Below are 22838 nucleotides of genomic sequence, written 5' to 3'. Positions count from 1 at the left end.
AGCTATAGCCACACAAATAGTTGCCTTAAGTGTATCAGTAGAGCTGATAAATTAGTAAATTGATAAGCTAATAAACTCTAATAATTGGGCTTTTTTTAGACACTTCCCATCAATGGACACCAGTTAATTTGGGTCAGTCACACTGTTTCAGCAGTTTCAACATACGCCACTAAAGCTGAGTGAATTAATAAAATTCACATCTGCAGGAGTAACGGCAAAGAGCTGATTTTCTCTCCTGCTTCTGTAAAAAATCCTACTGAATCCTACAAAAGCAGGCAGATACTGACAGATTCTGCCTGCTGTATTGATGCCGCCAGCATTTCCTAAAAATAATTGTGTGTGTTGTGATGTCATGAGGCTCATGATGTATATATTGGGGAAAAGGTTTTTACCTCAAGAATTTTGAGGAGGCGGAAAGGAGTTTTCTGACATTTTTTGGGGAAGTTTTTTCACTAGGGTTCTTCACTTAAAGGGAAAGATGATAGGAGTTTCCAGGATAGTTGTTGTATCAACTCTTGATAATCAGTGCTGTAGTTATCTGCTAACCAAGGGTAGGGACACCATCTGTCTCCTCCAAACCTCTGTGCTTCCTGTTGGGCATCTGGAAATTACGTTTTATGTATCAGGTCGCAACGTATGTTAAAGGCACATAGAGCTAGTTGGCCTAGGTGGGAATATGCCACTGTTCATTATACTTTATGAAGTATACTTTATGACTAACCCCTTATGAGCGTCTGCTGCAGAAAGTGCTTGACCGGCCTATATAATGCATAGTTAAATTAATGAGATTACTTTAAAGTATCCTCAACCATTATGCAAGGCAAACGTAGCATTTCCTCTTGCAGGAGTTGACCGTTTTGTAATGAATTAAGGCAGCGATCAGCGCATGGAGCAGTAAGCCTAATATGGCTGCTTGCTGTCATGCCATCAGTAATAGGAAAAACCCTGTCTACATGTTGCCAGCTGATCTGTACTTGAATAAGCTGAAGGCATGTAGAAAACAAAATGTCTGATCACTGCCTGTGCACATTATTCACTTTTAGTTGTGTGACTTTTTAGATCATTATTAGTGTTTCTTGGACAACTCCATGTGTAATTTGTGTTGTGACAAAGCGAGTTTGCAGCATTTATACTCAAAATCAATTTTGTGTCTCAGTGTGTAGATTTGCCTGTCACAAGAAATGTTGCTCCCAGATCAACACAACATGCAGCAAGAAGGTGAGTTACACAGCAATGTGTGGGCGCAGAAGAGTTTTAATTTTATCTTCTCTTTGGAGCTAGATTTTAATCTCTTCCCTGTCCCTTTAGTACGACACAGAGTTATCATCCCGTCACTTTGGAGTGGAGTTGTCTCGTCTCACTAATGAGGAGCGGATGGTTCCTGTGCTGCTGGAGAAACTCATTAATTACATTGAGATGCATGGGCTCTACACTGAGGGCATATATAGGAAACCTGGCTCCACAAACAAGATCCGTGAGCTGCGACAGAGTCTGGACACAGGTGGGAATTCATGCTTTCCTGTTCAATTTTCCAGCCTTCTTATTATCTCCTTAATCATGGACTCCCTTCCAATTAGTTACCCACCATTCTTCTTTATTTTTCCTCTGTGTTAAGGGCTGTATTGTCACATTTTGATCTTGTCATGTCCTGGAAGTTCCAGGTTCAGTTCTCCAGGTGCTCTGAAGTGCTCCTTCCATAACTCTCTTATTAGAGATAGGGCATTATGTATGATTTGACTTAAGCATCCATGCACAGCAGATACTCCACATGTTACATTACATTTACTTATATATAGTGCTATATGTTTTATTATAAAGACAATAATTTAGATTTATGGTACAAGCAAGGGTTACCATATATACAGACGAAGCAGCTCCCCGTTGGTCAGTGTGACCCGGATTCCCCAGAAAGTTATATATTTAAGTGCTTTTCCAAAAACGGTGTAATCATAAGCATTGTATACCTCAGCGTATGTATAATTATTCATTTTAAAGACAAAGCCCAAATAAACTGTTTTGCTTAGGACCTCTAAATACCTACAACCGAACCTATGTGTAAACAGCATTTAGTGTTTCTATTGGGCCAATTTACAACAGCTGTGGGTCATACACAGTGTTTGCTTTGGCTGTCAGCTGCATTCTTAAAGGGAAATTCCTGCCATTTTTTTCATTACTAGTATCCCATTGACAAAATGAAAATATTGTGCTGTTGTGTCTTTAAAAGTTTATCCAATTTCTAGTTTTTGCATAATGTTTTCAGGCAGCTGCACGTTTGTATGTGTTGTAGCTTTGTTAACATAGTCTAATCTTACTTTATAAGTTGTTGGTGAGACATTTTTTGTACTAATAAGTGCATTTACAGAGACTCTGCTTGGACAATGTTATTAATAAATTAGCGGTGTAACTAAAAATAGAAAAAATACTGATACGTTTGCTAAATAATAATTTCCCCAAACTTCATGTGGATTGCTGTGGAAGTCTGTCTAAATAACCAAAACGAATGCCATGCTTCCTGCAGTCACCATATAATTACCCAACTTGAGGTGTTTGGCTGTGTTTTATAGCATTGTAATATATAATTTGCATTTTATTATTCTCCCATCTCTTCTAAGAACCTTTGAACATTCACAGTCTGCTCTAAGTGGAAAAAGTGGTGACAAGAAAATGTGATCTTAAAAAAAGCTATTGTTTCGTTCAATCTGGGAAGGGTTATAAGGCCATTTCCAAAGAATTTAAAGTCTATCATTCTACAGTGAGAAAAGTTGTTTGGACAAACGAGACCAAAGTGGAGATGTTTGGCCATAATGCATAGTGCCATGTTTGGCGAAAACCAAACACAGCATATCAGCACAAATACCTTATAGCAACTGGTGGTGAAGGGGTGACGATTTGGGAATGTTTTGCAGCCACAGGATGTGGGAACTTTGCAATCATTGAGACAACCATAAACTCTGCCATATACCAAAGTATTCTAGAGTCAAATGTGAGGCCATCTGTCAGCTAAAGTTGGCAGAAATTGGGTGATGCAATAGGACAATGATCCCAAGCACACCAGCAAATCTACAAGAGAATGACTGAAAAAGAGAAGAATCAAGGTTTTGCAATGGCCCAGTTGAAGTCCAGACTTCAACCCATTTGAAATGCTGTCGCGGGACCTCACCAGAGCTGTGCATAAACAAATGCCTGCAAACATTAATGAACCAAAGCAACGTTGTAAAGAAGAGTGGGCCAACATTCCTTCACAACTATGTGAGAAATGATTAGTCATACAAAAATTATTACAAGTTATTGCTGCTAAAGGTGGTTCTACAAGTTGATGAACCATAAGGTGTACTTAATTTTTCACACACAGCTTCTCCATTTTGGCTTTATTTTTGTGGAATAAATCATGACAAGGTGTAATATGTCATGTGTTGTAAAACCATAGAATTCAAAGAAGGTATACTTTATTTTTCACACAATCTTTATCTATCTATAGTGCGCTTCACTAATATTGCCCCCCTTGGTAAATATGAGCAAAGAAGCCCGTGGAAAAATTGTCTTTATTGTTTAAGCTTTTGATCTTTTCTACAATAAAATACACAAAAATACTGTGCTCACTTGGATCTCAAAGAATTGCAAACACAACACAGGTTTATAAAAAAAAAATGGTAAATATAGGTGTGGCACAATTATTGGCACACCTATGAATTCCTATGAGAAAAATATATGTGAAGTATATTCTCATTGATATTTTACATTTTATAATACACCTGGGTGCCTAGGAACGGGAGATTGTTCAACCACGACTTCCTGTTTAACAGGGATATAACATTGGGTAACGCATATGCCAAATTCCCTTAGCTAGCCGTTATGGGTAAGACTAATGATTATAGCTGTGATGTGCAGTTGTTGAGCTTCACAAAATGGGAAATGGCTATAAGAAAATAGCAAAAGCATTGAAAATTTCCATTTTCACCATCTGCAATAATTAAGAAGTTCCAGTCAACTGGAACTATTATGAATTAACCTGTGTCTATATTGTCTCAATGCACTGTGAAGAGGATGGTTGGAGTGGCCAAAAAATCTCCAAGGATCACGGCTGGAGAATTGCAGAAGTTATTTGCATCATGGGGTCAGAAAGTATACAAAACTACAATCCGACCACAAGTTGTTTGGTAGGGTTTCAAGAAAAAAGCCTCTACTCTTATCCAAAAAACAAACTCGGCCTTTAGTTTACCGGACATGACAAGAACATGAAATTGTATTTGGTTTCATCTGACCATAGAACCTATGTAGAACTTTTTGGCAATAAACACCAGATGTAGAAAAAGAACCTCATGCCCACGGTTAAATATGGTGGTGGCTCTTTAATGTTTTGAGGCTGTTTTTCTGACAGAGGATCTGGACAGTTTGTTAGGGTACATGGTATCAACAGATATTAAATATCCGACTTCCTCTGTCAGAATATTTAAAATGGACTGTGGTTGGGTCTTCCGGCAGGAGAACGATCCAAAACATTCATCAAAACCAACACAAAAATGGTTTACTGACCATAAAATCAAGGTCCTACCATGGCCATTCCAGCCCCCTTACTTGAACCTAAAACATTGTGCCCCACATTTATTTAACCTTGTTGGTTTTTTTTATAAACCTGTGTTGTGTTTGCAATTGTTTGATATCCATGATCGCATAGTATTGTGTATTTATTGGAGAAAAGATCAAAAGGTTAAACAATAAAGACAAAGTTTCACTGTATTCTTATCCTATGGTTGTCTGTCACGCTGGATTGGTGCCTTTGCTGTATGCCCCATGTGACCGAGAATTCATACCAAGGCTCTGCCATTACTGTTTAGTGCCAGATTGTGTTGTGTGCAGGGAGTAGAGGGGCTGCCGAGCATCAAGTTGTGTGGTGGAGGGAGGAGCTTTTGGATTGTATTGTGTGCAGGGGTGAGGCAGGATCAAAAAAGAAGAGAGGGAGAGAGAGAAGAAGTAGAAGAGCAAGAGCAACAGAGCCGACCAAAACATTATTTTATAGCACATATGATAATAGCTAATACTTAGTATAACTTTTTTTCAGCCATCGTGAAGGAGACTTGACCACGTCTAAATTGCGGATCATTCTAAATCTTTCACGTGAATTGATCTATACAAGTCTTTTTTTGATCTCTCTTGTAATTATCATTGTTCTTTCGAGCCCGTTTCTGTGTGACAGGATGACATTTGGTAGAGAGTGAAAGAGTCAGGTTAACATCTTGTGTGAAATAAGCCTGGGCGCCCTACCAGTAATTTGGGTGGACCTTTTGTTAAGCATACTTTGTGTACCCATTGATATGAGGTAGTCTGGAGGTAGTAGTGGTAATAACCTTTGAAGTGTATTTGTGACTGTAGGACTTCTGGCATCTTAGTGGTTGAGGATGTTGTCATCACTACTCAGACACTAGTACCACTTGTCATCCATGTTATCCATTACTCACTGACTTGTCTGTTCTCTCCCTCGTAGATATTGACAATGTGAATCTGGATGACTACAACATTCATGTGATTGCCAGTGTGTTCAAACAGTGGCTGCGAGAGCTTCCCAACCCACTGATGACTTTTGAACTTTATGAAGAATTTCTCAGATCTATGGGTAGGAAATATCACGTGAAATGCTTTGATTAGGATCGTCCCAAAAAACTATTCTCTCAATTTATAATCTGCCAACTATGTCTTCTCGTAAGGCTTCCCATATATATATATATATATATATATATATATATATATATATATATATATATATATATAAATATATATATTGCTCATACATTAGTACTTCTACATTAAGCTGCAGTATTCATACATTAGTCACTCTATATTTTTAATTTTATTCTCCTTATCAATGTAGTGAGCACTTTACATTTTTACCATATTTAAATCCTACAGGTTTGGGTGAAAAAAGAGAGACCGTGCGGGGAGTTTATTCAGTAATAGATCAGCTGTCTCGGACGCACATTAGCACCTTGGAAAGGCTCATCTTCCACCTTGTCAGGTACCACGGTTGCGATTGCATTAATGTAATGTTATGATCCCGCAGACTGATAGGGCATATCGCCCAGCTCTATTGCAATGCTCACAGTTTTGTAATTTTAGGATCGCCCAGCAGGAAGAAACCAATCGCATGTCTGCCAATGCGCTGGCCATAGTATTTGCTCCGTGTATTCTCCGGTGCCCCGATACCACAGATCCTCTGCAGAGTGTGCAGGACATAAGCAAGACCACTGCGTGAGTGCTACTAACCAACATAGAATTGTACTAATGTGAATTTTTAACAGAGCTCTATATTAAATACATAGCTAGCACGCTGCACTAATACAAGCGCTTACTAGATGTGGCCTTTACATAGAACATAGAAACCTTAGGAAGGCTTTCACTTTCTTCAAATTATTGGTAGTACTTTTGTATTTTAACATAAGAATAAAGTTCTTATAGCCAACATCAACAATACCTCCTTATCTGTCTCCATAATCTTTTAGCGACCAAAGATTGTCTGTTTAAACGATTACTCATTTGTTTCCATATACCTTATTGTTAAATTATCTTTTTCATTTAGGTATAGAGTGCCTTAAAAAAGTGCAAATATCTAATAAGCAGTTATCTGTCTTTGCAGTATTGTTGTTTGTGTAATATGCCCCCACCTCCTAACTTATGTTATACACTACTGTTTATGTTATTGTATAGCTCTGTGGAATATACGGTAATAATCTATTGATCTCTATAATCTATCACATATTTACACTTCCTGCATTTTCTACTGTGAGAGCATATATTAGTAACAGTAATATTATAACAACACCTCTCTATCCTTGGTAACAATTCCCTCTGTGACACCTCTTCTCTCCGTTTTTTTTCTCTGCAAATGTAGTTGTGTTGAATTAATTGTACTGGAGCAGATGAATAAATATAAAGCCCGTCTGAAAGACATCAACAGCCTGGAGTTTGCAGAGAATCGAGCCAAAAGTCGGCTTTCTCTGATCCGTAGGTCAATGGTGAGTGTCAATGGGTAGTAAAAGAAGGCGACTGCCATCCTAACTAACCTGCTGTGACTCCTTCCCCTGCTCACTGTCTTTAACTCCTCTCCCCCTCTAACTTTCTGCTTTCCTTTCATCTCCTTTTCTAATCCAGAAACCCGTACTAATTGCTGTTAGATTTATGAGCATAAGTCGCAGCTCTCTGCCGGTATGTATATCAACCTCAGGTTGTCTGTGACGCTCATTTGCACTGTCCCCATTTCCTCAAGTTCTGTTTACTTTCATTACCGTTAACATTCACCCCCCTGGTAACCCATACATGACTTCTTTTTTATTCACCCAGTATTGTCACACAATAAACTTTACATTCCTGGGAATTCCTTCCTTACAGCGGAGTACACTTGTCTTGTATGAATTAATCACTCATCAGCCTGGTCTTTCCTTTCATGTAGTATTGAAAACTCCCTAAAGTACTAAGTGTCATCCTTAAGTGTAGTCTAGAACTACATATGTAGTACCACATAATAGCATCTGAATTTTATGCACAGCATGTTTGTGTATATATGTATATAAATATACTACCATTCAAAAGTTTGGGGTCACTTAGAAATGTCGTTGTTTTTGAAAGAAAAGCACGTTTTGTCTATTAAAATAACATCAGGTGGATCAGAAATAGAGTGCATACATTGTTAATGCTGTAAGTGATTATTGTAGCTCTAAACGGCTGATTTTTGTTTTAGTGGAATATCTTCATAGACGTAGAGAGGCCCTTTAACAGTAACCATCACTCCTGTGTTCCAATTTCATGTTGTGTCTGTTAAGTTTAAAATGCTAATTGATCATTAGAAAACCCATCTGCAATAATGTTACACAGCTAGAAATGTCCTTGTTTTTCCAGGAAAACAGCTATGTGACCCCAAACGATAGTGTAGGTATATTATATATATAATATTACACACAAATGTTTGTATACGTACATGGCATCTGTCCTTGTTGTATGTTCAGCCATTATACCTGTTTTATATGATACAATGTATGCTAAGGGCATAGACAGTTGTCTGAGGTTAATAGGCTGTAGGCTTTTCCTAAAGGTAAGAATTAGATTTTTGTGCTTATTCGCTTATTATCTAAAGCAGCTTTTTAAAGGACCCCATTGCTGTGTTTTATGCACATCATAGTAATGGTAGAATAGCCAACAATCAATAACATGACACAATCGCACGACACATTTTGAAAGTAGCTCTTGTTATGTTAGCATAACAGAACATACATTGTTATTGCTTTTTTTCTAAAGTTGTGTGATAATTATCTTTTAGTAAACACAAATTACTGTTTTTCCCTTAATCAACCTGTATCGGTTTTATTAATTGCGGAAGGCCTGACAAACTAATTGCATGGCTAGAAATATTATGTTAACCACACCAGAGATAAAATATTTAGCTTCTCACCTATAGGTTGTGCTGTGTTGTAAACTGGCGTAAACAGATGTACATCTATACTGTTTCCAGTTTTATTGTGATTATTTTCAGTGATGCAAGCATCTGATACTGTATGTATGTTGATGCACTGTCCTTTGCACAGGGGAAGGGACGTTTACGCTCAAGCTTGAGCCCAGTGATTACTGGCCTTTCCACCGTGGCCCCTGATGCGGGTGCTGATCACGTGTTATCAAACATTCCTTCGGAAGAGGAGTCTACAGAGCAGAAGGAAGCAGCCATGCAACAAGAGGAGAGAGTTTTGGCCCAGCAGATTGAGACTCTGCAGAAGGAGAAGTAAGATCCAGAATGGCAAATATCTATTAAAGGAGGGGGGTTATGGCTTACAAGCCCATTCCTTTTCTGTTTCAGTGTACCAGGAAAAGTGATTATCCAAGGGTGATAGAAGCATGGTGTTCGAATATAAGATGCTTTCTGTGATATTTATACAATGTATTGTAAAATATGGTCTAATGAAAACTCTAGGTCATATGCTTTTGTGGATCAAGCAGAGCTGGATATTACATTAAATATATGGTACCATCTGCAGCTATGTAGTTCTGAACTATTGGCCACATGCACCTTTTTGCACATAAAACCATTGGTAAAGGCGATTGGTCAAATACATATCTTGGTGACCAAAGAAGTCAGCAGTGGTGATCACGAGCATACGAGCATACTATGTCCCAGTTGTCTTTGCCACTCAAGTTAACATAAAGAACCAATCCTGGTCAGTTCGTTTGCAGCAAGCATATCCACCATAACTTTTTGGCTTGCATTGTGATGACACCCGTTTTCAATATTAGTAAAGGATGTGTGTGAATTTACAGGGACCTAAATGAAGCTTTTTAGCTAAGTAACATAGAATGTGAATCAGGATACTGTTCATCCCACACAATTACTGAATTTAATTTTAAAACCACTGGTGTATCTTATATTACAATCAGGCAAAGCCAAAACCAAAGAAAGATGATGCCATTTGGGCAGTTGGTGAAGATACTTTAAACGTTACACTGACATACATTTTTAAATGTAGTGAAGAATACATTGCCTATTTCTGCTCTTGGGTAAAGTAACAGTGTCTGTGGCAAGGTTTGTGAAGGTCCATAGAACATCATTAAATTGCCCACCATGAGCAATTACATTTCTGTTTACACACTTTCTGACTAGACAGCTACTAGAGAAGGCTGGATATTTATATTTCATATAAAAGTTGGTGGATCTATAGTTCTTTATGCAAAGGTCATTGTACCCATTTTTCACATCACTATTTTTAATCACAGGGAGGAGCTGGCCTATGAAATGCTGGCATTAGAGCCCCGCGCATCAGATGATGAGACCCTGGAATCGGAGGCATCTCTTGGAACTGCAGACAGCTCAGAAAATCTGAATTGCGACTCCGAGGGTGCTGTGTCAATTCGATCTGGTATGGTACAATTTACCAAGAATCTTCTGTTTCACTGTATTCATGTATCGGTGATTCACCGATGCTGTTACCGAATCCATTGCATAAATAAAGCCAAACATGACGCCATCCATATTGGAATTTATGGTTCACAGATTTCACTACAGATTAGTAAGAGCCAACCCATGTGAAATTCTCTTGCAAGAAAAGCTGAGCTGGATATTATATAATCTGAGAATACAAGCTACTGCACTGAAACTTGTCAAGTTTGTGCCTTTTGTAAAGCATGGTGAAGTCAGGGAGTGGAAATTATATATCTTTTGCTTTAGTGACTAAACCACTTATTGTTCTATAAATACAAGTTTTGCAACTCACACCATCAGCTCATTTGTCTTTTCACTTTTTTGCTTCTGCAGAGAGAAGCTTTGCTTTAAGCTCTGCCCGAGGATCACGATCTGAGCTTACAAGAACAAGGAAACAAGTCAAAAGGGAAGGGGAGAGCACAGACAGTGGAGACCGCAATCTTTCCTCTCCCATCGCCTCATCTTGCCTTCCCCATCTGGGCCGTAAGAGGTTCCACCTGCATCCAAAACCCCCTTTCTATCGAGCGACAGGAGAGAGCCGAGACCAATCAACCACTGACTACCAGGACCCAGGAGCTCCTATGCACTTCACCACCAGGGGGACCTTCAACCCTGAGAAAGGACGTCAAAAACTCAAGAATGTCAAACAATCTCCTCAGAAACCCAGGGACCGACCAGAGGGTGGAGATCAGAGGATTCTGGGATCAGATGGCAGCTCACAGTCTCTTGTGCTATTTGGGAGCAATGAATTCATGGTGTGAAGGATGTACACTCTGTTTTTTTGTTACTTGTTGGAAATCCTGTATCTGCCAAATTCCACAAAAAAACCTTCTCGCCAAAACCCCATAGCTTCAGCCTTGTGGCTCCTGGAGAGCCAGGAGTTACAGATGGCTAGGCATGCTCTGCCAGCCCACACCATGGACCATGAGGGGCCACGTTTAACAAAAGCCTTATCCAGCTGACTCCACAGCTTGTGGAATATCCGTCACAGGACTTCATAACCAATCCTCTCCTAAAATACTGATCTTGCAAAAGAGAGGTTTTTATTATAAATATTATTATATTAATATTATTAATTTTATTGGTGGTTTCTAAGCCTCATTATAAATAAACCGTTCCTGTTAATTTAAAGCAGCATCTGCACTGTGGTCACATAAAGCTTTGGAAGGATGGGGCCTCCCAAAATGCATGGCTTATCCTACCTATGGGAGACAGCCTCCAATTTACCCTCTGTCTGCCTGCTACATATGAATACTTAAGACATCTGTGAACATTTACATGAATCCCAATAAAACATTTGACCATTTGTGTCAAACATTCCTTCAAAATGTTTGTTAAAGCCAAACACCAAAATATCAAGGGTAAATCCTTTGGGATTTGTGTATCCAGAAGTCTTAAGTCTGTTAAACAGGATATTATGTACCTGAACTGTGTGAGGACAGACTTGGGGTCAGGGCAGCTGACTCTTCTTAGAACACCCTTTTGGCTGAAGATATACCCCCACATAAGCCTGCTGAGACTTATAAAGGGCAGATCCTTCCAGGCTGAATGTAAATATCGTGTATCTGGAGGAAGCCACTGGGTGCAGGTGAGAACAGACTGGTGGTAGCGTCGCTGTTGTATGTATTCAGTAAAATCTGTGTAATATTTTGGCTGTAAAACTCATCACATTGCGAACAAACCCCAGAGCTTATTAAAGAACAAAGACTGCAGAATGTCAAAAGCTGAGGAAGTGTCTTTCTTCTGTGTCCTAATTTGAAGTTGTAAAGTAACACAGTGAGGTTATATGAAACAACCAGATTAACAAACATTTCTTACCTACATAGAATCCTGAGTATGCACAATAGTTACTCACTGGAACGTAGGGAAAGAGGCGAGAAAGATTTAACAAATTACAGTTTGTGTCCAATTTTAGTTTGCCATTTTTGAGTTCCCCTATTAGAATGGTAGCATAGTTACCATTATCTTGCTCTCTCTACATGGTTGCTTTAAACTTATCCGCTCTCCTAGGGATTGATGTGAGAGTGATCGCTAATAAGGTTGAATTGAAAAAAAGATTTTTATTTAAAACAAGCAGAAAATCAGGTTATACACAAAAGAGCTGGGTAAATAAATATTATTTTCACAGAGCAAAAATAAGACACATGTGACAGTTGTTTAGAGGGGTTTGGACATATATTAACAAACAGATCTAACAGATGGAGCCTGAATAGAAGTTGCTTTAGGAACGGCTGCCATGTACTGTGCTAAAAGGAAGTAGGATGCGTGCCGCATATAACAAGGCAATGCACACACATACCAGCATTCCCTTTTCTTACAAATCTACTAAAACTTTTCTTTTAGGTTTTTTTGACAAATGTGTTCAATACAGAGGTGGGGGGGCAATGTATAGCACAGATGAATTTGTTGTTATATCTTTGATGTCTTGGGATTATAGATTTTTTTACATGGTTATTGATTGTCCATTTACTGAGCGCTCCTTAGAGGTAGTTGCATATTCAGTTTTTAAACATGTCACATAGCAGTTTCTCCATTGGGGTGTTTCCAATGGTGCGGTGAAAGAACAGAAGTTCGATGCGTTCTGATGAGATGAATCGAAGGGACGGAGAGAGGAGAAGAAGCTTCCCAAATCTGAGAGTAAAGACAAAAGACTATTTTGAGACTGTGTTTGCCTACAAGCGTGGCTAGTATTTTCCCCAACACATAGGTCCCTGGCCACTGAAAGACACTAAATTACCAAGGTGTATTTCTAAATATGTATATGTTGTCTTTTAATATTAATCATGAGTACAGAATGATAAAACTGGTTACATATGTCCCGTGCATGGGTTACCTCACTGGTTGGGTAGGGTAATGACTCCTAGTATGTTGGGCCAGCATCATTTGAGATTGGTCTTGCAAGTTTTCTACTTGTTCAGGGTCTTTAAGACCCCTTGTTTCTGGAATACAACAGGAGAACATTTTGAACTGAACATGTTGTAGCATGTGTGAGACATAAGAGGTATGTCATTAGTGATTATATATATAATATATAGATATATAAAGCAAGCACATAAAAACACAAACGGGTGAGATTAAATGAGATTTAACATATGAATGCCTTGACACCACAGGGTGCTGTGATTGATTGTAGGTTTGCTTGATGGTTAAGAATAAGGGACTAGAGAAATACATGGGTTTGGGTACTTGAGCATATATATATATATAACAAAAATCAACCTTGTTGATATTAAATTCTTAACATGTGTCTTACATGTAAACTACATAGCTCACAAATTCCACTACCCACTGAACTTCTTTGTATTAAGAAGCATGGGGAATGAATAGGCACAGAATAGCCAATTCTTGTGCAGATATCTTTGCTTACTGATCTTCCATACTCACCAGGCTTAAAAAGCAGGACAGCTTTCATACAGGCAAACTCTGTGGGGTCAACACTGAGCGACTTAAAGCGACTGATGGTTTCTTGGAGAATCCGGACATCTACACTGGAGGAGATGGATTTCCCATTGACACTGGGAGACAAATCTGGCACAGACAGCAATGGGCAGCTTTCCAGAGGCATAGACCATTGAATGGCACATAAAAGGAATAGCTCGCTCCATGCCTCCTCAAGTAGGATCACCTGCAGCAAGGGGATATATAGGAACAATTTGGAATGTAGTTTAACAGTGGAATACAATATATGTGATTGTATCTGATAAAACAAATAAAAGCTCCTATAAAATAGATTTTTTCCCCATTAAAATCATGAAATATTAAGGGCAGCCCTCATACTACTGTGAAGAGTGCATCCAATTTTGAATTCAGGTTAGGGTCTTAAACATGTAACACTATGTGGATGGAGGGTATAACTGATAAATAAGAAGGGGTAGAAAGCACAGTTCAGGGGTAGACATTATAGTGTTAATCTGGCTTTTACCTGGTCCCTGAAAGGAAGGTTGGAAAAAACTGGGAGGTTCTTGGCCCATTTCACAGCCATGAAGAGGAGACGAGCTGAGGTTTCATATACACCTTCTGGACTGGATGCGGGGAACCCTGACATCTGAAAATCACTTGGTGTGCGCTCAGGTTCATTGCTTGTAACATCAATGTTCTCCTCAGCTGGAAAGATAACAGAAGGTCAGGGGAGTCATACTGTGGTTATCTAGACTCATAAATGCATCAACAGCATTAAACATATTGAGTCAATAAATGTGTTGTGTGGCTCAACAAATGAAACTCTTCTTTTTTTTTGAATGCTACAGCAGTGACAGAGAATTTGGACCCCTCAAAATATTTAGGAGGTCCATTTCTGTGTGACTCTCTTGGAAGGATGGTCTAATCTGTCCTCTCTTTTAGGCCCTACCAGTCATGAGCATGACCAGAGATCAGTGTTGTTGCAAGCACACATTTCAGCACATATGGGCCAACCACCACCAAGAGAGAAGGCCTCCTACCCCCAACATGACTTGGACACTATATACCATAGCTAAGAATTCTATCCATCCCTGATCACCAACTAACCCCTAATAATACAATCAAATGATTTCTACAGGTAATGTTACCAATAACATTTCTCTTCACTCATCCACAAGTTCTCTCTCGTCTCACCCCGCCCTTTACAAACGCTCCCTGGACCCTCAAAAACTATCAGCAATTTAACAAGAGTGGAAAGATAACTTATTGGGCAGGAATAATCACGTACATCCTGAGAAAGGAAGATAAGATAGCTTCACCATATTTATATATATATATATATATATATATATATATATATATATATATATATATATATATATATATATATATCTATATGTAATGTAATATGTAATGGTGTTTACAGATTAATATTGTGTTCAGAATTGTAACATGTACAATTGCACATTGAACCCCTTCGCCCCTTTAGTACTACAACTATTATTACAACTTTCTCACCTTCCTCTGGCTCTAGCTTGGCACAGGTTTCTGCTGTCATCAAGCTTGCCATGAAACGATGGTTGTGCGGAGGGCTGAGGGTCCCAGTTATTACAGTAGGAACAGGGGTCCGGAGGCTGTTGACAGGTGGGCAAGATGGGAGAGGTTCTCGGGTTGTAGCCAAGTGCTCCATGCGACTCTCAGTGTTCAAGTCTATGCTGTCCAGACGGATTTGAGATGTGCTGCGTGGCTGACGTTCATTCTGAACAGCTGTAGTGGGTAAAACAATACAATGTGTAAATTTACAAATCATGAATATCCCTCAACGTTTCAAGATACAGATACAGATGTGGAGCTGCTACAGCACATATCTCCATTGATTTAATGGCTGCCTGGGCTAGACGGGAGCAAAGGTGGGACAGCTACTCTGTTGAGAGTTATGTCATCCACCTGCAGCCTATAGTGGCTACAATTTATAATTTGATTATAATGAGGCAGTACATTATATTACTGCTTATTGAAAGTAAATGAAAGTATGCTTCTCCTTGACCTTCAGCAATCCCCCCTTATTGGTTATCACTACGAAGCAAGAGATCATCTGTCCCTTGTTCTCATACTATGGTTCCCATTATATATATATATAATATATAATGTTTATCTGTTCTGTCCCTGGGTTATCTCTCTACCGCTCTGCATTTCTCACCTCCAGACCTATTATTTACGACACCCCACTCAACCCCCCCCCTCTTATACAATCACTTGTTTTAAGTTGTAACCTCTATCATGTTGATTAGTATTGCTTCAGACCTGATGAAGGGAGGATAACTCTCGAAAGCTTGTCTTTTTAATATTATGTTAGTCCAATAAAAAAGGTATCACCGCATACTCTGCAATACTCTATCTTTTGACATCGTGTCTACTGGACTAATACGGCTTCACCCTTTTACATTATATATATATATATATATATGCCCACATTTCTGACGCTTACCGTCCTTGTTCATGCCAGTTTGGAGACATTTCTTCAGCCTGCATGCTTGACATTGGTTTCTGTGGGCTTTATCCACTGGACACAATCCAGTACCTGCTTGGCATCTGAAACAGAATAATGGTGTTCTAAAAAGAGCCAAAGGTGATCAAGTGAGCAGTATTTATTGAAAGCTACAAGACAGATCTGCATTCAGACTGACCTTCGACTAAATGGCACGTGTGGTGATAATTTGCCCTCAGTGCTGCCTCCACCCGTGTATAATAATCCAGGAAGCACCTGGTGCCATAACCCTTTCCTACCAGTTCACCCGGCTCTTAATTCAGCCCCACCTGTGCTTCCAAAAGAATTTAAAATAACATTTCTGGTCCATGTGGCTGAAAATTGACTCACTTTTGTACTGCATTTGCCCGTCTGCCTAAAGGGTTGCTATTGTAAGAAAAAAAAGGAGAGCAGTTTAATGTTACAAAAATTTTTTATTTTGTTTTCCTTATACTTCCTTTTTTACTTACAGGCTGGGGAATCATGTAATCTTTATCTGCTTTCTATACTCTATAGCGCCAAATAATTTTTTGGCTTGGAATTAATTCACTAACATGTGGAACATTTCACTATGCAATAAGAAATGCATACCCAAGTAAGCTTCTCCTGTTAGCAGGGCTGAGCTGGTCCTGTAATTCAGTGAATATGGGAATATATATATATATATATATATATATATATAACGTTCAGGGTCCTCACAACTGGTGTTAAGCATAATGGGGCAGAAATGGGCTTTTAGAGACAATAATCTTTGCTCACTGTCACTAAATACTAGTGGAAAGGAAAATACTAACAATCCATTCTCCTCATGCAGAGCTTCCATGTATGTTCATAGGCGCCCCTCTTATTGTCACTCCATTGATCCCCTTCTGCTCAAATTTGGAACCAAGGAAGAAGTTCCATTTACACTAAACCCATTGTCTGTACCTGTATATGAGTTTCCTCCGTACACTCCTCTTGAAGAAGCCACTGCAACCATTGCAGGCGTAGATGCCATAGTGTTTTCCGCTGCTGCTATCACCGCACACACGGCACAAAAGGGCAGGGCTAGGGACTGGAGCAGGACCAGGAGCAGGACTTGGAACTGCAAGAAAAAAAACAATGTTAAGGAGGCGTCAAGTCAGCAGGTATCCACATCCTATTATAGAGGCTCATTATGAGACAAGCAATCGGCTCTGATAACGGTCCTGATGAAAGCCGCGACTCAAGATATCTGTTCTCAAGTAGGAACCTAAATTGTAGTGAGAAAAGCACCAGTTTGGGTGCTCACATACCATAAAATCCCAATTGAATATGTGCATACATACAGATACAGGGAAGTACAAAGCATGTCTACCGTACCACAATATTAAATCTCTATTAAGCTAAGCAAAACCTTAACAGATTTTTCATTTTATCCCACCTGCTGACAATTTAAACACTTAAATACAATAGACATTTTTTAGAAGCTTTTTCATTTTGTGTATGAACAGCCTAGTTTCATATCACAATTAAGGGTTCCCAGTAGTGATGGATGATTAAACGATTATTTATGAGAAAGGTACATCAATCCATTAATAATACAATAATACATCAAATTCACATTACTCAACTCCATCTTGGCTACAGGATTTAGCAGTGCCAGCCACAAAACTCAAAGTATGGTGCTCTAACACACTCCCTGTATGCACAAAAAATAAATATTGTGATCCTCCTGAAAGCGAATAACAGAAGTGTAGTGTAAATTGTCGCTTTTGATTACATCTGATTTTCAGAATAGACGTCTCTGTAGCACCATGACTTTTAGAAGAACAATGGGGACGGTGAGAGGTCATGTTGGTTGAAGTGACAGAACACTTTCTCCTTACCTGAGTGACTGTCTTCTGCACTGGTGCTGAGGACAGATCCGGTGGGTGAGGTCATGTCACCTTGATTTCCCAATGTATTTCACTAGACGATTCTCCTTCTGCTACCGAAGTCTAAGCTCCTTGCTGCTCCAGGGGTGAGGACGATCTCCCAAAGTTCTGCTATGTTTCTTTATCCAACCACCTATACTGCAAATATCTCGGTGTGGTGTCTGATTGTAGCAGGTGACCAAAGGAAGCAAGAATGATGTTTTCGAAAAGAGGCATGAGACTAATGAAGAGGTTTATCTTTCTCTTCCTCCCTATCTTTCGTTAAGAGTTTTCTTAGGGCCTGGAGATTAGCTCTTAACGCTGTGTAAGCAGATGCCTCTTGTTATCCTCTTAATCTTTACCTTCTACGATAAAATGGAGCAGTCATCCAGCCACATGTGTCCATTTTGGAAGTTTAGGGCAGATATAACTCAATATCATAGCCCAGTTCAAATTATGAAGTCTGTGCCCCAAACTACACAGATACAATTTTACACAATGAAGCACAGCCTTTATGTCAAACAGCAAATATATGCATTTCAAACAAATCAAAGTGTGTTTTCAGAATCTTTTCTTTCTATGGATGTTCACTTTTTATTTCATATTTCAAATATTATATATATCCGTAAAATATAGGTATTGGGGAGAGAGTCTGGAGAAAGGTCCAGTAAAGTGCTGCATGCTTTATGATCACTTGTGATCAAATTAAAGTAACATGTATAGGCTGGAGGGAAGAGAAGACTGGAAATTAACTTTTTATCGTAGTTAAATAGATTATTAGACTTGGGCACCAGGGGGCTCTTCGTGCTCGTCTTCGGGGGGAAAAAAATCTTCGTATTCCGCGAATATTCGCCCGTTCCTGTCTTCTCTTCGGGCGAATATTCGTGGACATTCTTCGTGTTCGTTTTTTCTTAGTTTTTTCCGGTTAAGGGGTTAATACGGGGTTAACGCAGCTCTGGCGCCAGGAGTTTAAATGTACGTATGAGCAACTCTATTGGTCGTCAGCAGGGGGCTCGTCTGCCAATAAAGTCGCTCGTACGGACATTTAACTAATTGAACAGGGAGGGAGACCAATGGGATGTGCCGGGTAAGTTGCAGCATTGGGGTTAACTTTTATTAGGGGTTAAAAATTTTTTTAAAGGGTTAAGGGGCCGTGCGAGTAAGCCTATTGGTCGCTTGCACGGCCGTTTAACCAACGGATTTCCACTCCCATTATCTAACGTAGCATTGAAGGGGTTAACGGGAGCGGAAATCCATAGGTTTGCTGTCAGGGGTTACAACTTACAAAGGCCGTGCGAGTGAGCCTATTGGTCACCTGCAGGGTCTTCCTCTAGCATCAACCAATTGGTTGATGCCAGAGGAGGTCCCTGTAGGTGACCAATAGGCTCATTCGCACTGCCTTGTAACCCCTGACGGCGAACCTGCGGATTTCCACTTCCGGGAAATGCCGCGATGACAAGGTAAGTTAGAAGGGGTGGGGGGAATGGTAGACGAAGACGAAGACGATCACGAAGATCTTCGTGGTGTGTGTCTTCGTCTTCGCCTAGGTTTTACCGCCGCTGTCTTCTCTTCGGCGTGTCTTCGGAACGAACACGAAAACGCACTCTTCGTGTTCGTTTCCATGTTCGCCCGAAGACGAATGCACAAATCTATAGATTATGAAGGTTGTAAAAGGGGTGTATATTACAAAAGAGAAGGAGGCATTGTCCACACCTAGAGGGTCTGTTTCTCAGATTTGAAGCAACAAGTTATGTTGCCGATGATAGATCTATTGCAGCAACTTTATTATAAGCTAATATGGTGACTGGGTTTAAGCAGGACAGAGCTGGCATTAGGGGGCAAGCAAAAGCCAAATAATATAATATAGTGGCTATCAATATCAAGAATGCTCAATGCACATAATCTGGTTCTTCTTGGATAGTCCATGAAAACCTATTACACTTAGATAGGGGTGAAAGGGTAATTTTACCATGTCAGATATTTTATCATAGAAAACATGTATTCCATATATTCTGTACTTTACATGAACACAAAATGGAGTCAGAGCCATTTTATTTTACTTAATCATGTAGTGATGATTTCTTTTTGTGTTTGTTCCCTCTATAATAGAGAACAAAGAAGTATTCATGTATATAGATGTTTCAGTATGTATGATACAATTAATGTTATCTTCCATGAGAAAGTTAAGGAGTAGACGCTGTATATCTTTAGAAATGTAAATCGGTATGGGGGATACATGGTAAGAATAGCAAGGCCTGAGTTACTATCTAGGAGGTAACACCTGGCGATTAGGGTGACCAAGGATAAATTCCAAACACATATGTAATGGTTTTAAGTTAATTCTTAGACCAGAGCGTCTCTCACAGGTAAATTAAGAAATTACAACGGTGTAAATATGAGTAGAAATCCTAATTTTTAATGGGTAAAACCCACCGTTATGATTGGAGAATTCCAATCAAGAGGTGGAGGCTATGATAATAAGCTCTGTTTTTAAGCTTATGTCTTGGATAATTAAAAAAAAAAAAGAAAAAGGAAAAGGACGGACTGATTCACCAAATTTACCCCAGAGTATTGGAATCTAAAGATCCTGGCACCATATTTCACTCTTGGAGTTACTTTGAGTTCTAACCTATATAACTTTTAGAAAGTTATATTCTTTCCCACTTAATTTCTTGCCACTGAACCTGGATTAACTTCTACAAGGACCAGTTGGACAACAGCAACAAGTGGTGGTAAATATAATTGTTTTATTATTCTGAATAGAGATGAATTTTGTCTTCTTCATATAGAATTCCCTGTTTCCGGGAAATAATATATTGCATTATTGTATATGGCGGCTTGTGAGACTGCAGCTTATAACCCGTGACAATAACAATAATGAAAAGGTATTTTTACCTGTAGATGAAGTTTGACATCATTTGCATCTATTAGAAATTTCACTAATACTCGTAGACATTATTAAATTATTTTTAATTTGTCATATTAGTTAAACTAATATAAGAGAGATAGTGATATCTTTATTACTGCCCTGATTATTATAAATTTTTGGTTGCTGAGTGGACTGGGAATTAATTGTGTGTTAGACTAATATAGTACTAATTGATATTGATAACTATCGATTATATACTGTATTTGAATTGATTCAATTTTGACATGTTTTAGAACGTTGTGTTTTATATTATGCACTGTGTGACTCATACATAGATTTTATAAATTGTATTCACAATAAATAAATATTTTTTATTGACTATCGTGGCGATATCTCTCTAATTTGAATTATAATTTTCGGCGATCTGAAAGAATTTAGAATCGGAGATAAAATATAGGGTATCTCCTTAAATTAATATTGTGGATGTGGTACTACAATATTTGGTAGCGTCGTTATTTTGTGTGTGTGACACAGGGCACAGTATGGTTTTGCCATCAGCAACAAAAACCTACTATGTATTGGTTGTTAAAAAGGGTTTAATTTGAGAATAGCTACTTAATGTTAAATTATGGTAATTATAAAAAAATCCCCAAGTAATCCATTTATCTATAAACGAGAGGAGAGAGAGAGAGAGAGGAGGAAGCTACCCCCCCCAAAAAAACCAAAACCCAATAAGCCGAGGAGTACGTCCAAAGCTCAGGAATCAGCCAGCAGATGGTGGGTCCATGTTTGGAGGGGTGGGTGAAGAGGTGGTAAGGGAGTCTGCTACAGTCCAGGAAAAACCTTGTGTGACCTTAATATTGATCTGTTTACATTTCTGTTTCTTGCTTTCTGACACATTCCATTAAATCCTGCAGCCAGAGGCTGAAATATGACACTGCAGTACATACACATTTTTCATTTGCAAAAATTGAATGAATATAGTCATCTCAGTTTAACCCGTTTTCTGCCTGTTCCACATATCCTGTTAATGTTTCATTTTATCTATTTTTGGGGAATCTGCCAAGGAATACATTTTATTCTGTTTTGTTGCCCTCCAGTGCAATAACATATATACTGATGGGGTTATGTGTATGTGATTTGTTCCACTTTTGAGACTTGTCAGTGTTTTATAAATGTCTTATCACTTATTACAAATCCATAAACCTTATCATTTGACTAAATATATTTATGCCATTATATTGTCATAATCAGATAGCTTCGTATGTTTTTTACCCAACTGGCAACAAAATAGATGTCAATTACAGTAAACCTACATATAACTTACAAAAGCAATAATGTAAAGACTGTAATATAAGGTTTGCTGTGATGGGTCAGCCTCACATGAGGACATAAACGTTCCTAGTTCATAGACTTGCTGTCCCTCAGTGATGAGATTAGGATAGAGTGTTAGAAGCCAACACCGTTGTAAATCTTATAATCCCACTCTAATGCGTTTACACATTGTATCAAAGTGAGACGCGAGCAGCTGTTTTGTGGGCAGCAACAGTATGACCAAGTAGAATAATGACAATTGTGTCTCTCTCATACAATACATGTAACATTTAAGAGAAATATCCCCATACAGGAGGCATGGGTGCATTTGGAGGTCACAGCCTGGTTTGTGTAATTTAACATACTAATTTGGGTACAAGTGGCTGTAGGATTGGCAATGTGAAGCTTGTGTGTTTGGTGTTACTCATAATGACTGACAGAGTGGTTTGGGAATGTTACATAAATCTGCTGTTACTTCAGTCAAAAACAAGGGAAACAAATGCTACCGGAAGACCGCTGAGTTTTGTGAATTCTCCTCAACTTGACATGACAGAAAGATGAGGAAAAAGGCAATCTGTGCGTTAAACACAATTCTTTGGGTTCAACTCTACATATGTTATGATGTGACCTAACAGAAAAATGTATGAGATTACCATTTCATTGCAGTGGATAATTTAAGAGCATTGACATCTTCTGAGGTTTTCACAAGGTTTCTTCTTATTGCTGTTTTCACATGGTGGTGATGCCCATATTCACACAGTAAAACATAGTCTCTTTCAAACTTATTCACATTGGTCTTTTGTCACATTTGAAGACACCTGAACGCTGTGGTTACATTGAGCTTGTTCTCCGAGTTACTTAGAGAAAACGCAAAGAAACATAATTAAACTTCACTAAATTGAA

General features: G+C 38.8%; 1 protein-coding gene and 1 pseudogene across 1 annotated transcript; one reads left to right on the top strand and one right to left on the bottom strand.

Moving 5' to 3' along the window:
• LOC149297656 (unconventional myosin-IXa-like) overlaps nt 1-10713 on the top strand; it is a 40030-nt pseudogene extending 29317 nt beyond the window's left edge.
• Nucleotides 10714-12450: 1737 nt separating this feature from the next.
• Nucleotides 12451-17780, bottom strand: LOC149297655 (photoreceptor-specific nuclear receptor-like). Its single transcript, XM_089488267.1, has 8 exons — nt 17726-17780; nt 16806-16962; nt 15840-15943; nt 14870-15118; nt 13875-14056; nt 13337-13577; nt 12786-12891; nt 12451-12583 (listed from the first exon to the last, which is right to left on the bottom strand). The coding sequence occupies exons 1-8, from the start codon at nt 17778-17780 to the stop codon at nt 12451-12453; spliced, it is 1227 nt and encodes a 408-aa protein (XP_089344393.1).
• Nucleotides 17781-22838: the final 5058 nt, after the last annotated feature.

This window comes from Sceloporus occidentalis, unplaced genomic scaffold, assembly GCF_023333645.1.
Source record: "Sceloporus occidentalis isolate IW3139 unplaced genomic scaffold, rSceOcc1.0.p SCAF_37, whole genome shotgun sequence".
Taxonomy (NCBI): domain Eukaryota; kingdom Metazoa; phylum Chordata; class Lepidosauria; order Squamata; family Phrynosomatidae; genus Sceloporus; species Sceloporus occidentalis.
Note: the sequence above shows the minus strand (reverse complement) of the source record. Positions and strands in the feature narration are given on the sequence as shown.

Excerpts from the sequence above, each read along its gene's own strand:
- LOC149297655 (XM_089488267.1), bottom strand. The coding sequence starts at position 17,780 with ATGACCTCACCCACCGGATCTGTCCTCAGCACCAGTGCAGAAGACAGT. Across the intron at positions 15,119-15,839 it reads AACTGGCATGAACAAGGACG|CTGTTCAGAATGAACGTCAG; the intron begins GTAAGCGTCAGA and ends TACCCACTACAG. Across the intron at positions 12,892-13,336 it reads TGTCCTGCTTTTTAAGCCTG|AAACAAGGGGTCTTAAAGAC; the intron begins GTGAGTATGGAA and ends GTTGTATTCCAG.